Below are 16,245 nucleotides of genomic sequence, written 5' to 3' on the forward strand. Positions count from 1 at the left end.
CAAGTAGCAGGCTGGAGCACGGAGGGGACACGGGGCTGGGGGCTGGAGTGGGATGGGACATGGCGACTCAGGTGGCGGGATTAACCACGGTGAGGGCTGTGCATTTCGTTCTAAACTTGACAGAGAGAGGCACCCGGTCTGATTTACGTTTTGCGAAGACCACCTTGCAGAACAGACTGGAGATGGACAAGAAGGGACAGACAGCACGCTCCTCTGTGGGCCATCGCTAACTCACAGCCGGCTGTGAGTAAGGGCCGCGAGTAAGGGCCGGGCTTCTAAAGCACAGACAGATCCTCCGGCGGGGCATGTGCCCTGTGTTTAATTCCTGTAGTTTGGGAGCAGAGGCACGGAGCAGCCGGCTGCCTTCCTCAGGATTTCAGGGGAAGGTCGGCTCGGGGGACGCAGCATCCCAGGAAATCTCTTTTGTCGAGTGGCTACTAGATCATTTTTATGGGCATAGGAAATTCACCGTGCTCCCCTCTCTCAAGACTAACAGAGTAAAATCACTCCCTCAAAACAAGCAGAGGGAAAGCTTGCACTCCAAGATGAACCTAAAAACATATTAAAAACCCTCCTTCAAAATATCAGCTCACACGTACTTGAAAACACGAACATTTCTGATCAGGTTCAGTATAAAGAGTTTGGTGCAAGCCTCATACGTGTGATAAATGGACCACATAAAATATTAGCACTATTATCTTCAAACTATACATCAGCAGAGGGAGGGAAAAAGAAGTCCTAAAATTTAACTCTCTGCAAGTTTGGAAAACATGAGAAGTGGGGAAGAAAGGCTTTGCATATATTAAATCACTTTGCTCCCAAAGGAATAATAAAAATCTTTAGAGTGTGTACAGCTTTTGGATGCATGTATTTTAGGTTAAGGAAAACAGCATAAAATGAAACTGCTATAATTTTTAACCTATATTGACAATGAGTTATTTTTCTAAAAACGCAAAAAGTCATCTCTTAGCATTCATATCCTTTCTACTTACCATACTGAAGGGCTTTTAGTGGAAACCAAAACAGAATAACTGAGTGGAAGAGGCCATTTAAACAATGAACCCAGAAAACCTGAGGGAAAACAAAAATCCATGAGAACCATTTGCGATAAACTAGCTCCGTGAACTCTGACCTTTCTTTTTATCTGTGAGCTAGATTCACAAAACGTGTTTCTGTCGGGCCACCACTGTGAATTAATAGAACTGACAGACACTTTCTGCCTCTTAGACCTTCATGGGTCATTTATTTATTTTTATGTTTCTCAAAATGTTTTTTCAGCTTCACTGAATTTTTTTTTTTTTTTTTTTTTGCTTTTTAAAGACCAAGTATTAAAAGTTTAAATTTCTGCCTGAAAAAGAAAATAATAGTTAAAAGAAATGTAGGTAAGTGCTGCAATTCTTTAGGTGGGACTATTTTCATAATTCTCGAAGAACAGACTTTTGAAAAGACTGTAATTTAGTGAAACCCCTACTTTCTGTTTCCCATGTGCAGTAAAAGTGTACACTTTTCAATGGTAAGAATCTAATACATTCTCTCTCTCTCTCTCTCTCCCCCCCACCTCTCTCCACACACGCACTACATACAAAAATCCATGAGAATACCAAAAATACGCACTACATACCAAAAATAACAGGTATACCATTTAAGTCATATAATTTCTTAAAGCAACGTTGCTATTACTGAATGAATTTACAAAAGGCTTCCACAATTTTTAACACCCGTCAACATGGGACTTCCTACAATGATAACATCATTGAATAGTTATTCCCTTTCTGTATCTATTGTATTTTAAGAGCAAGGGTGCCTGTATTGCTGGTCTTTTCTTTGTAGCAGGATGTGAAAGATTAAGTTATCGAAAACCTGTTTAGGATTTGAAGAGCTGCGGCTTTGTCATTTAAAAGTGCTTCTTGCAAGCAAAACTTATGCTAAATAAAATTGGCATGTATTAATAGTTTGAAGCTGTTCCAACAACAGAAATTAAGTTGCCTGCCTCCCAAAATTTTCCACCGTGATCTCAATCTCCTTTGTTAGTTGGCCCAACCACACTGGATTGTATGATCTAATTTACGCTCCAATACGTTACACATTTGAACTTGTGTTACTCATTAACCTTTGTCTCTTCTCCTCACTATGTCATTACCACAAGTTTTTATTTGACAGAAAGCACAGGTGGGTGCAAGAAAAATTAGTTCTACTTTTCCATTTTCTTGACCGATACTTATTGTCACATGCTAATCCTTTAACCCCTGTCACGACCTCAGAACCTCCGACCCTTTTTACCATAACAAACGTAATCATCATCATTCAAGGCAACAATACTTCTACACTGGGGACCCACGGCAACTGCTGTGTAGACAACTATGCATTTTGTCGCCATTTGTCCCTGAATTTTAAAACACTTAGAAGGGATTTAATCGAAGATTTTTCACTGAAATCATTAGAAAATCCACATGCACTATGAAAAAATGGTTGGCAACTTATGTATAAATATTCAAAGGATAGAGAAGTTGCATAATCCGTGATCTGATGACTTTTCAAAACACATGGGCTCTGCAGATAATGAAATACTTTGTAAACAATAAAAAAACAGCAAAGGACCAAGGAATGCTGCTTACACATCAAAACTACAGGCTGCCTTTTCCTTGGCCCCAAGACTGTCCAAGCTGCCGTGTGCAAAGGATATGAAAAGATGTGACTTTCCAGGAATGGCTCTGGATAATCCTGCGAGGATCAATTTATGTTTATAAGCAAGACTACCGTGGCCAAGTTTGTGGCTGGGAAGTTAATTCTTGAGAGAGCACTGTGGAGCCTGAGCTATGATAGACTGGATACTTGTGGCTTTGATACAACTGTCCAGGTCAGTGAGAATTACTGTGAGTGTGCCAGTAGGCCTGGAAATTTTTCAGCTCTCAAATCACCTTTTCAGGAAAACAAGAGCTCACAGTCCATTGTATCTGTCTGGACTGTGTCTCACGATCCCTTGAAAATACCCACCACAGATAACAAAAAACATTACAGCAAAGTGGTGCAATTTAATACAAACTAGACATCATAAATAGGTGTCAAAACATCCCCAAATAAAACCTTAAAAAATAAAAGACAATATGCACAGATAATTGTATATTATAACTACTAATTGTTTTAAGAGACCATTTAAAATAGTTTTCAGAATGAATGGTCTAAGATACTTCTCAGGGTTTTAAAAATTTTTTTGTTTTTAATTAACCAAGTTCAGTTATTTAAAACAATGCCAACAAGTTGCGTGTGCACCCCTGGGCACGCATGCACGGTGAGGTCGGGAAGACGTCATCTCAGAAGACGAAAAACATCTAGGCTATCAACCAGGCGCTGTCATTTACAGCTTTGAGGAGCTGAAGCACCTGTCTGCTTTATTATCTTGGTACACTGAGAAAAAACATCAGCTGAGAGCTTTGAAAATTAATACACATTAAAAATATCTTACATTAACTGTCCTAAATTTGAAGCACTGATTACATCTGATTATTAGTAACACGTTAATAAACATGCGCTCTATTAGATGGGAAAAGTTCGGGGAAGGTGTACTCTGTTTGTTGCTTTTATTATAGTTTCAAAATGTCATTTGTTTTGACTGTAATAAAATTAACCATTTTTCTCCTCTGAACAGAAAACCGAATTACTAAACAGTGCCCGTGGAAAGACTTCAGAATCTAAACTTGGAGGAAAATGAGATGTTTGTTGTTGGGGACCCCAAGGCATGACAAATAGTCCACAGTGTGTTACGTAGGATACAAACTCAGAATGTGCTTTTAGATAAAATGTTAGATATTTTATCTTCTATTTAAAATCTGATGGGTTGGAAATACTGAGTATTATGACTAAATGAGTTACGGACCAGAGAGTATAATGCAATCTAATATTCTAATGAGGTCAAAATGATTTCACAAAACAGAAAATTAATAAAGAATGAAATGCCCTCCCACCCCACTCCACCCCCACTCCTTTATACATGTAAAGACCGAGCTTGTCAGTCCCGCAAGACTGACTCCCGTGAGGAGTGAGCCTTTTCCAAAACACTGCAGATAGAAAGTCTGAGGGCCAAAAGGACACTCATGTCTGTCTTTCGGCCCCAATTTACTGCTGCCTGGCAAACCCTAGTGAACTGTGGTATGCATTAATTTTATAAGAAAACAAACAAATAAAAACCCTTCTGAGTCCCCATCGGACGGAACCTTCGGCCAGTATGACGTGTCATGGTCAGAGCCCTGGAGTTTGTTTCCTCGGCTTTGGAAGACCAGATGCCCCATGGAATTAAAACAGTGAAGTGAGTCCCACTGCGCACCACAGACGTGCCGGGCCAGCGTGTCCTACCTTGGTGTTGAAGTCCAGGGCATTCTGAGACGTTTTGTATAATTCAGGATACTTCAACATATTCTCTTTTCTGCACGATCTCTCAAATATTCCGAGAGTTAAGGGAGGCATTGCTGTAAACATCTGAAGGGCACACGATGGTCATTATTCCAAGCAGCCTAATGCAGGCAGAACCTTTATCTCCAAGTGTTTAATAAAACAGGAAGAATCAAATATCTTAAACTCACCACATTATAAAGACCGATACACCATCTCTCGAAGAGGATCTGTCCAGAAAAGCCATTAACAAAGGCAAACCAGATCTAGGAAGAAAACAACCCCAAGGTTGTTAGGACACCAAAAAAAAAAAAAAAACAAACAAAACAAACAAAAACCAACATAAATGCATTGCTTAGAATCCCAAAACTCAACCTCTGCATAATGGCAGTATTAGCATAGGATTTTCACAACTTTCTTAGAAATGGCATGTCTCTGTTCTGCTTTCTAATCTGAAGGGATCCTTTCGGAAGGTATTTGTTATTTCAGGCAGAATTAGTTTCAGTCAAAAATGAATCATATTAATAGGCAATCAATCATACATTAAAAAATGAAATATAACCTCATTTTCTGGAAGGCAGTTTAGGGAATATATTTTGGCATTATAGTTTTAGAGCTTTAATTCCTTTTTAAAAGATTTATCTCTTGGTAATTAAAGAGATAAACTATTGTTTTGATTATATGAAATAACACATTTGTTTAGAAAATGAAATTATTTCTTCCAATAATATAATCATAGTTTTCTTCTGTGTTGGCTGCGTTCATATAGGTCATTTATATACACTCACAAATTTACCTTACTGGAAACCTACTGTATATAGTGTCATGTCCTGATCCTTTCCCTCTTAACATCACATAATATACGTTTTATTAAGTTGTTATATATCCCTTAGAATGAAATTATAGATGCATATCCTCTACAGTGTGACTATAACTAGTTTGGGATACTTAGCTTGCTTCCAGTTTTTGCCTTTATACATAATTCAGAACTAAATATTCTTGTACAGAAATCCTATACATCTCTATTTTCTAAGGATGAATTATTATTATTTTTTCTTGGTAAATAAAAGATTTATTAAGGTATAATCAATATACAAGAGACTGCACACAGTTAACATAAACAATTTGGTAAGTTTGGACATATGTGTACACTTGTGAAACTGTCACTGTAATAAAGGTAATATACATACCATCATCTCCAAAAATTTTCTTGTGCCCCCCCAAGGATAATTCTTTGAAGTAGAATTAATGTGTTAATGTTTATAAACCTTTAAAGTGTTTCTTTTTTTTTTTTTTTAAGATTTTATTTATTTATTTGACAGACAGAGATCACAAGTAGGCAGAGAGGCAGGCAGAGAGAGGAGGAAGCAGGCTCCCTGATGAGCAGAGAGCCTGATGCGGGGCTCAATGCCAGGACCATAGGATCATGACCTGAGCTGAAGGCAGAGGCTTTAACCCACTGAGCCACCCAGGCGCCCCTAAAGTGTTTCTTGATAATTACAGTCATCCAAAAGTGAAGTTTGAATTTATATATTAAAAATACTTGGTCACTTGAATTTATGCTTTGATTAAGCATAAATCCTCAAGTAATAAAGCATCATGTTCTTCTGTATTCTGAAATTCTCTTCAAAACAGCAGTCTTAACTTTGGATACAAAATGAAAGGCAATAAAAAACAAAAACAAAAACAACTTTCTCTAACATGCTTAAGACAAATGCAAAATTAAAGTGAGTATTAGTAAGTCGGTAATATATAGATTATTTTTAGGAAAGCCGATCTAAATGTAATTAAAAATCAAGTAGATCTGGAAGAGTAAAAAGTCTAGCCCTGCAAGGAGATTACTATGTGAACACATATACAAAACCAAAGCATAACAACAACAAAACCTGTTGGAGGACAGCAGTCTTGATGTGCCAGTCAAGTGAATTTTTGAATCAGAGTTGCAGGGACTTTGCTACACTTCACGTTTCATTTAACCTCATTATGGAAGCATGAATTGCTACAAATTCACCATTTATCAATATGTACCCAGGCTGGCCTCCCTATGAACAGCTTCTGTATCCACATTGATCTTTTTCCTTTTTATCATGGAAAGGAATGATTGAGCATCTATAAAAACGAATGTCTGCTTCATGAGATGGAAAGGAAAACAAAGCAGCAATAGCACATGAAAAATAAGTCCGAATTGTGTTCAGGTTGTAACACACATTACCAGCAACAATCACAGAAGCACAGGAATGGGAGTCAGATCTGAAATTCTTGCTTGCTTTCCTCCATCTCTTTACAGAAAAAAATTGAACATTTGCCCTAGACTAGGAGCTAGGTCATTCATTTCTGCATGCTTTAAAACAACTTGGCATGTTTATAGGAAGTTAAGTTTATTCCTTAGGGTGGTGCTGCCGACTTTATTTATTTATTTATTTTAAGCAGAAGAAGATACAAGGTGACAAGATGGGCTTTAATGCTCTCTGTTGTGTTTTCGCTTTTTCAGATGTGGATTATGTAAACACGTATTTGTGATACTCCCGGGTGATGGTACTGTTCTCCCTGAAGGGAACTGTGACTTACTACAGCATCACATGCAAAGAACCTCTTTGAGCTATATTAGTGTATGATGGAAATACGTGGAATTTTTAAACATAAAGGTTCAAATTATGGCCTCGCTCATCTATGAAGATGTGGTCCAATCATGGTTGGTCTGAAAAAGAGATGCATAGCAAATTATCTAATGGATAGGACTTGGTTCAAAAGGTTATAGCCATAAATGTATCTGCAGTCACCAATGGTATATACAATGAGAAAGTTATGTTAAATTCGTGTGTGAGTGAACATTTGTAAATGTGAATGGTGTCCTAGCTTTGTATGTAACATTTGGTGCGGATTCAAATGTCACTACGAGCTTGAAATTTAAGAACCTCCCTCAAATCAAGTAATATTTATAGAAAGCTTAACATTTAAAATAGTTTGCAAATAAATGAGTACGTTTTCATTCAAAGTTCATTTAAAAATGCCTAATTGAATTGCCTTATGAAAGAAATGCAGGAATTTTTAAGTGGAAATCTATCAACACAATTTTAACTTTTTACTTCTCCTATTGAAAGGTACGTGAACATGTTTTTACAAATTATCTTCCTACATTAAACAATTCTTACTCTAATTTCATTTTTTAAAAGAGGACGCATGACTAGAATATGAACAGAATCCTTTAATACAGTACCCTATACCTTTATACAAATATTTTGGCATTCAAGTTAATATATTTTAGAGGAGAAAAAGGTCTTTGATAGTGAAGAAGTGTACAGAAAGGCTGATTTCAAGCTAGTCTGATTTGTACTTAAAAGATATATTAGAAACACAACCTGGACTAAATAAAATAACACCTAAATGACTATAAACATATAAAAGCCCCTCCTCTGACACAACAAGAACCATGGATGCAGAAAGAAAATTCCAGTCTTTCTGGGGAAGTATGGAGATTATTTAAATTCACAAGAAATCCATGTCCCAGGACAATGTGCTCAGAAAGTATCACCTCTTTGACTTTAATCAAAGCTTCTGGAACTTTGAAACACTCCACTGTTTTGGAATCTTACCAGGAAACCTGGATGTGACCAATCGTTTGAAAGAAAAGGTCCTATTTTGCTAGGAAGGAGTCAGATATCTCAGAGGGGGAAAAAATTCCTTTAGAACGAGCTGGTGATTTCAATGAACACCTTGGGCTACCGCTGGGCGGCCACCACAAGGAAGCATTTTATATGGAACCTGCCAAGTCTGTGTTTGTTTGGCTGTAATTTATGGCAGTGGAGGAGCTAGATAGTGACGTTCCTGGCGCTACAGCAATGGGAAAAGCACTTGTTGCTGATAATCTATGAAACCCAAAGCGTTCCAGGCCATTCCTTTATTAGCAAAGAAACTTCAGACCTGCCTCTCTTGGTATTATTTTCTGAGTTCCACGTCCCAGCAGAGGCGTGGCAGTTGAAGCTTCGCAGACTTTTCCCTCACGGAGCATTTCTGCATATTAAACAGCAGCTTACAAACAGTCAATGAGTCCTCTGCTCCCACGCCTGATCAGCACAAAAAACTGAAAGGGGAGATTGGAGACTGGCAGTTGTCCACACTAGAGACACCCAGCAAAGTGTTCTCTGTCTATTCACTCATGGGAGTGACATGAGCCATTAACATCGGCAGAACTTGTTTTAGCTGGCAAACGCTGGATATCTGGGAATTGATTTAAAAGGTCAATTCCTTTCCAAGACAGTTGAATTATATTCAAAATACATTTCTATAAAGTGCTAAAAGAAAAATACCTTTAAAAGGAGATTTCCCGTGAGTTTAGGACTTAACTTCCTTTTCCATGTGTAAAGAATTTGATTAGTGCTAAATATCTCATGAAGAGGCTTTAAATTCAAAGCCAAGTGAAATTTAGGGCTAATCTACCACAAATCACATAACTCTGCATCTGAAACAGGGCGTGCAGTTTTAGTCTTTCATGTGAGTTTAATATATTTTATTTCTCCCATTAGTATGTAAGTTTCGCCTGCTTCACAGTTGATCGTCAAATAATCTAGGCTTTTAAAAAGCAACAAGTTGTGCACCCATTTCATTTTATAAAATTAAATTTTTGTAAGCAGATTTATTGGTGCCAGTGGCTTTGAACTCCCCGTATCTTCAAAGGTATTTGTAAATAACTGTATAAACTGATATTCTTTTGAATATCAATGTTTGGGGAGAAAAGAAAATATAATTAGGAAAACTAGAACTATAGAGGGGATCGGGAATCATAGATTATCATTTTAGAAAAGAATCACAAATTTACACATACAACAAAGAATGTATCTGTTTTTGGACCTTCTGAGCTATTTTAGAAGTGCATTTTGCTTCAAAACACAGACTATTCCAGACAAAATTCAGCAGTAATGAACAATAAGCTCATAGCTTGTTTATGTCTCCAAGTACTTGATTATTTTAGCTAACGGGCTGTAACCTAATTATAGCATTTTTGTGACCAATAAATGAAACTGCCTGCATACTTTGAAACTAACTTTCAATTTTCCTAGCTTGTCTCATCAGAACTATGCTCAGTCAACATTTTAATAAGGAGATAAGCATTCTGACAGTGGCATAAAGAACAGGGGGCTGAACGAAACAGGGAGCAACTCCCAACTAACCATTAATAGCGTAAATGTGAAATTCACCGATATTTTGTTTATAGTGTTACTTCTCTAAAGTATGAGATGTTATTTCCATACAGCAAACGGTTAGGTTGTGTCTCTCCTGACAGACTTGTAGACACAGCAGATTGGAGGGCAAGGTGGCAGAGACAGACGTGCATGAGGGAGCCCTGGGCAGATTTACGAGGGTGTGGGCAGGCCTCAGGTGGGAGTACAAGACGGAGGGTTTTCTTAGCAAACTAAGGGGCCCTTATCACCATGCTGTGTACAGCAGCAAAGGGAGCCAGAAACTGATAACACCTACTAGAGTTTAAGTATTACAAATACAGCTTATGATGATAGGATGGCTATAGGTTTAAAAAAAACCAAAAAAAACGGTAAATAACTTCTCTATCATGTCCTGGTTAAATCATTTAGTTCAGTATATTCGCGAGTGTTGTGTGCTGTCCAGTGTGGTAACCATGGGCCACAGAGGGCTCTTGGACACTTGAAATGTGATTAGTTCAAAGTGAAATGAGCTGTTAGTGTAAAATACACACAGGAACCCCTGGGGATAAAAATACATTATATGTTTATTAAAATAAATAAATTAATTAAAAAAAATACACACAGGATTTTAAACAGCATGAAGAATGTAAAATAGTGTATTAATAATTTTTTATAGTGATTACATGTTGAAATGATAATTTTGAACATACTAAGATAAAGAAAATGTCATTTTAAAATTAACCTGGGCTTTAATTTTTAGTTGTTTTTAATATGGCTCTCAGAAAATTTAAAATTACACGTAACGGCTTACGTTGTGTTCTACCGGCAAACTCCTGGAGGAGAGGAACCTCCTGTCGTTGCTAAACTAAGCCTGGTGCCTGGCAGGTGTTGTAAAAATGTTTTTAAAACAGAATGCCTTCTTTTAGAGGGGACATTCCTGACCTGGGTTAAGTTTACATTTCAATAATAATGTTATAGATGACAGTAGAAAAGGAATATAGAAATTCATTGCCATCCAGACATAGGAACTGAATGTTCTGATAATTTTTAGACAAATCCCTCATTATCTGAACTCTTGCTACTTATCAACCAACTCAGAAGCCAAACAGGTATGGATAGCAAGGGATACTTGTATATAACTAAGTTTGAAACAATAAGAACTATGAGATGACCTATACAAGGAAAACTATGTGTGTACCCTTCCTGATTCTACCCCTTAGAATTACTATCCTCAATTTAATGTCTGTCATTCCCTTACTTTCCTTCTGAATAGTTTTCCATGTGTGTATCCCTTAATAGTGTACTGCTTTCTCTAGTATGATCGTGAGCTTTATAAAAAATGCTACATAGTTTGTGGTCTTTTTTTTTTTTTTCTTTTAAAGTTTTTATTTATTGGGTGCCTGGGTGGCTCAGCTGGTTAGGCATCTATCTTTGGCTCAGGTCATGATCCCACGGTCCGGGGATCGAGGCCCATGTTGTGGGGGGAGGGGGAGGTCCCTGCTCAGTGAGAGCCTGCTTCTCCCTCTCCTCCCTGTTCATGCTCTTGCTCTCTATCTCAAATAAATAAAATCTTTTATTTACTTATTTGACAGAGAGAGAAGGAGAAAGATAAAGAGAGAGTGTGTGTGCAAGCTGGGGGAGGGACAGAGGTAGACAGAGCAGCAGACGCCCTGCTGAGCAGGGAGTCAGATGCAGAGCTCAATCCCAGGACCCCGGGATCATGACCTGAGCTAAAGGCAGACACACGCTCAACCGACTGAACCACCCAGATGCCCCAGTTTGTAGTCTCTTAAAAACTGAAAACATTACTTCATCAATTCTAATTCAACATATCTGACCAAAACAATGTAACATTTTTAGCCAGAAATTTAAACACTCATTATTCTCTGTGGCCAACAGACTTGAACATGTTTGGAAGTTATAAAAAGTGGGCAAACGAAGGAGTCACTAAACCAATGAGAAATTTTCTTTAAACATATATGCACCTGACAAGGATTTTAAACTTAACCTGTGATTACCTCAATAATATAGAGGACTATATTCTTGTAGAAGCAGTACAGAATGCACTTGGAGACTCTGTTATAGTTCCAGGCACCATGCACCATCAATAAATTCTTCAAGTACTTGAACTAAAATAAAAGTAGAAAAGAATCCGTAAGGAAAAGAACGAGTATTTTCCTCTTCATACTGTCAGCTGAGACTCATGCTGTGTTCGGCGGAAAGGCTGCTTTACCTGAGCTATGGAGTAATCAGAAGAATTAGCTGCCTGAAGCCCTTCGTTGCCACTTATCCCGACCCCGACGTGCGCCGTCTGTATCATGCTGACGTCGTTGGCTCCGTCGCCAATTGCAAGCGTTATGACTTTGACTTGTTTCTTAACCATCTCAACGACTTCAGATTTTTGAAGAGGAGAAACCCTTAAATGAGAACAGATGGTCAGTTACCTCCACTCTGGGGAAAAAAAAAAAAAGAATTTTGAAATGTCTTTGTCTCGAAGGACAAAAGCAGCAGAAGATCCAAAAGAAGAGTTCCATGAAATACCATTCTGGAAAAGTCTTAGGTTTGCAAACGTTCAGTTCTGTTAACCTGGTTGCCACTTTAAGGAAAAAGTCAAGACTAAGAACCAAACCTCTAGGTGATAGGGAGGAGCCACAAGGCCCTGTTAACCATATTTTCCCAGATTGGTTGTATTAATATGTTAAAAAATTAACATTGGAGTTTAGAAATTTTAAATCCTATACTGTACCTGGAAGATAAAAGTTTTGAGCCTCTGTAAGCAGATCTTAAAGAATGTACTAGATCTACATTTAAAATAACTTCGAGGGGTGCCTGGGTGGCTCAGTGGGTTAAAGCCTCTGCCTTCAGCTCAGGTCATGATCCCGGGGTCCTGGGATCGAGCCCCACATTGGGCTCTCTGCTCAGCAGGGAGCCTGCTTCCTCCTCTCTCTCTGCCTGCCTCTCTGCCTACTTGTGATCTCTGTCAAATAAATAGAAAAAATCTTTAAAAAAAATAAAACAACTTAGAACTCAAATTAAGCGTATGGAACTGGCTAACCTCTTGACCTGTTCTCAAACACCGTGATGAATTGACCCAAATAAATGCCAAATGTCTGATTGCATAGTCCATGTGCCTCAATTTTCTTTCAAAGGTACTAAGGGCCAAGTGGGATCAAGCGATCTTTTATACAGACATGGAGCAGGAACAGAGGACACCAGCATCTGTACTAAAATCATAGTTGGTATTAATGCTGGATCAGTGTATCACAGACTTTTAAAAGCCACTTCAGAAATAAACCCCATGACAATGAGGGAAGGAAGGGTTCAAAGACAGCATGCCTCAGCACCATCACTGTATCATCCACAACTCTGGGCAATTAAAAGAGGAAAACTAAACACTGAACTGAGTCAGTGAACTATGAGGACAGTAATTAGATATGAAGAAACAACTAACACACACCATGTCAGTGGTCAAGAAAAATAATTCATTAAGTTCTTTATCAAGGTGGAGCAGAACAGGTGTTTAACACATATCTGCTGGAATGTCTGGTAGGTCATTTATTGCTCTGCATAAGAACGGAGAACATTACTCTGAAAGATGCCATCTTGCAGTTTTCCTGAGTATTTCCTTAGGAATAATTCCTAGCACGGACACGCGCACAGAGGAGGCCCTCTTGCCCTTCTGAAAGCCTTCCGTCAGGGCAGCCCAGGTTTCACTGCAGGTCAGAGAATCATTACAGGAAACCATGAATTTCTTGCAGAGTGAACCGGTCTCCTCATCTTTGTACTGCCGATGTTGATCCAGAATAGGTACTCAATACATGGTTGCTCCATGAAAGAATTACGTTTAATTCTTTCTTTGAATTCCCTTCCAGAGTCTGGCAACAGCACAAAATGACCCAATGGTGAGCACAGCAAGAGAATGGGTGTGAGTAGCAGCCATTATGGTCTTTTTCACGGTTGGCCTCCATCTTTCTTTCACGCAATTTTCCTTTCATTTTCATATTTTATTTAATTTCTCTTAACAGGCTAATATATTGGTAAGCCCACTGGCTCTAGGCCAATGTGTTAAACATGGACTACAGCTAACATTTAGTAAATGTCAAAAAAGAATGCTCACCAAGAATTGATCTAAACAGCAAATGGGTAATGGACATGAAAAGAGAGAAGGATTTGAAAACATTCATCAAATTCCCTTCACAATTTAAAAGGCGATGGAGCTAGAAAACTGTGGTATTCCCCCCACCCCCCCATTGGCTGAATGTATAATAAAGGAGAAATCTCTGCATGGTGAGCTAATAGCAGTGATTTAAAGAAACATCAGAAAAGAGCTGGACTCAGCTCTGTTTTCTTTCTTCATGGCTATTACAACCAACCACTATTTTCTCTGCCTGACACTACAATTTTTAATGCCCCCAAATTAAAATTGGCTGAGGACCTTCACCAACTTCGTGGGTGTGGTTAACTCAGGTGTTAAAAGTGGAGTATTAATCCCCTTGGCAAGAGCAGTGTGTGTGTGTGTGTGTGTGTGTGTGTGTGTGTGTGTGTGTGTCGTATGCCATGCTTTAAAGATGATGATACAGTGGGAGGCCTCCCCAAAGTTACTGCAACTGTTCCTAGCAGGAGCATCTATAAGCTAACAGCAGACAATGGGCTTGGAAGAAGATTCGAGAAACAGTGGAAGCCTTCGTATCTGATGTGTTTGACATAGCAGTTGGTTGCTTAAAAAAAGATGTCTGACTTAGGTGGGGATTCATAAAAAGTAAAATATACATACAGAAAACATTTAACTCATAAACATACAAACTTGTGATGTAGAGCTAAGAACCTGCTTTGCACAGGGGTCTGATGTTTGAGATTCTGATTATTCTCTGGTAGCAGAAACCTCAGTCATGAGCCGCGACCCATGGCTGGATCCATTCAAGTGGAAATCAGAGTAGAATGATGCCTCACCTGAGTTTACTGTTCTCTTACCCACTCTAGATTATAAACCAAGTATTTTTTTGTTTGTTTTGTTTTGTTTTTGTTTTTTAAACAACTCAAAAGTCTCCCTAGAGCATCATATCTGGTTTTCCTAAAAACAATTTTGACTGGTGCTTAGTAAGCACCAAGTCAACTCATGAAAAGTGTCCTTCCAGATCTGGGCATGATGTACTGTGGGCCCCAATAGCTTGTCTTAGGGCGAGAATGTATTTGAAGGGAACTCAGGTTAGTCAAACTGAAATCAGTTAAAAAGATCTACTGTTGGGGCACCTGGGTGGCTCAGTGGGTTAAAGCTTCTGCCTTTGGCTCAGGTCATGATCCCAGGGTCCTGGGATTGAGCCCCGCATTGGGCTCTCTGCTCAGCAGGGAGCCTGCTTCCCTTTCTCTCTCTGCCTGCCTCTCTGCCTCTTTGTGATCTCTGTCAAATAAATAAATAAAATCTTTAAAAAAAAATCTACTGTTTTTATAGCATCCATTTAAAAGCATTTTCCCTTGCTATAAGGAGGTTACAAGGTCACAAAAACAAACTCGTATGGCATTAGGAATCAGTGTAGCATAAAGCTACTTGACCTAATTGCCAGTACTTAATAATTTCAGAGGATGTGGATATCAGAATGGGCCGAAAGAGGGTTCCTTGACAGTTAGAATTTGACTTGCCCTTGACAATGTGAGGAGAGCTCATGTCAGGCAAAGGGAATAGCATATACTAAATTTCTTCACATTCAAAATGATCTAGAATATATTCTTTCTACCGTTGTCCTTCCATCTAATTAAAGGTCACTATCTGTATTCACACATTAGAGTTTCTTTACTTTCTTGACTTTTATACACATGCACCTATCTTTGTACAATTTCCAGAATGGTCTAGAACGACCTTACTACATGCTAGTTCTTCCAAATGTCTATCAAAAAAATCACATGTCCGTGGCTGTGAATACCTAAAACCTAAGTTTTACAAATGCCAACAGGGACCTACGGCATAATTCAGAAACATCATAAAAGCACTGCTTTCTAGTCTAGATTTTTTTTTTTTTAAACCATGCATGGGTCTACATCAGGACTTAAATTATACATAGTTCTGTTCCCCTCTACTGTGGCTCTTTCATGTCTAAGAGAAGTCTGAGGCTCTGTGGAAAAAGACTGCATACCCAGCACACACTGTGAAGGTCCGGTTTTCTTCCTGTGGCTCCACGAACAGAAGGTGGGACTTTGCAGTGCAAACTAGCAATGCACCGAGTGCAGAAATGCTTCTCAGATAGTCAATTGGCTATAGTTTCTGCACCTGCTTTTCATTAGTCTTCTTATTCGCTCTGTAGTAACTTTCATTGCCCTAGAAACGTTAGATCAGAGAACTGGAAATTTTTACCACTTAAGCTGAATTATATAGGGGAGCCCATCTCAACTGAGCCTCCTTTTGTACTCTTTTCATGGGATCAGCTAAATGAATCACCTCTTTTTTTTTCTTTTTAAGATTTTATTTATTTATTTGACAGAGAGGGAGAGAGCACAAGTAGGCAGAGAGGCAGGCAGAGAGAGAGGGGGAAGCAGGCTCCCTGCTGAGCAGACAGCCCGATGCAGGGCTTGATCCCAGGATCCTGAGATCATGACCTGAGCCGAAGGCAGTCGTTTAACCAACTGAGCCACCCAGGCGCCCCCATGAATCACTTTTTTTTTTTTTAAAGGAAGTTTCTAAAGGAATTTTTTTTTTTAAGATTTTTTA

At 38.6% G+C, this 16,245-nt stretch overlaps 1 protein-coding gene across 1 annotated transcript in view; it reads right to left on the reverse strand.

Annotated features, from left to right (window-relative positions):
- ATP8A1 (ATPase phospholipid transporting 8A1) overlaps nucleotides 1–16,245 on the reverse strand; it is a 227,811-nt gene that overhangs the window by 39,338 nt on the left and 172,228 nt on the right. Inside the window, exons 26-30 of the mRNA XM_080797542.1 lie at nucleotides 11,779–11,962; nucleotides 11,564–11,674; nucleotides 4,578–4,652; nucleotides 4,351–4,473; nucleotides 993–1,071 (exon numbers count right to left, since the gene is read on the reverse strand). Of these exons, the coding sequence (XP_080653668.1) occupies nucleotides 993–1,071; nucleotides 4,351–4,473; nucleotides 4,578–4,652; nucleotides 11,564–11,674; nucleotides 11,779–11,962 (572 nt within the window). The remainder of the gene's footprint in view (nucleotides 1–992; nucleotides 1,072–4,350; nucleotides 4,474–4,577; nucleotides 4,653–11,563; nucleotides 11,675–11,778; nucleotides 11,963–16,245) is intronic.

Source organism: Martes martes (assembly GCF_963455335.1).
Source record: "Martes martes genome assembly, chromosome: 2".
Classification (NCBI taxonomy): domain Eukaryota; kingdom Metazoa; phylum Chordata; class Mammalia; order Carnivora; family Mustelidae; genus Martes; species Martes martes.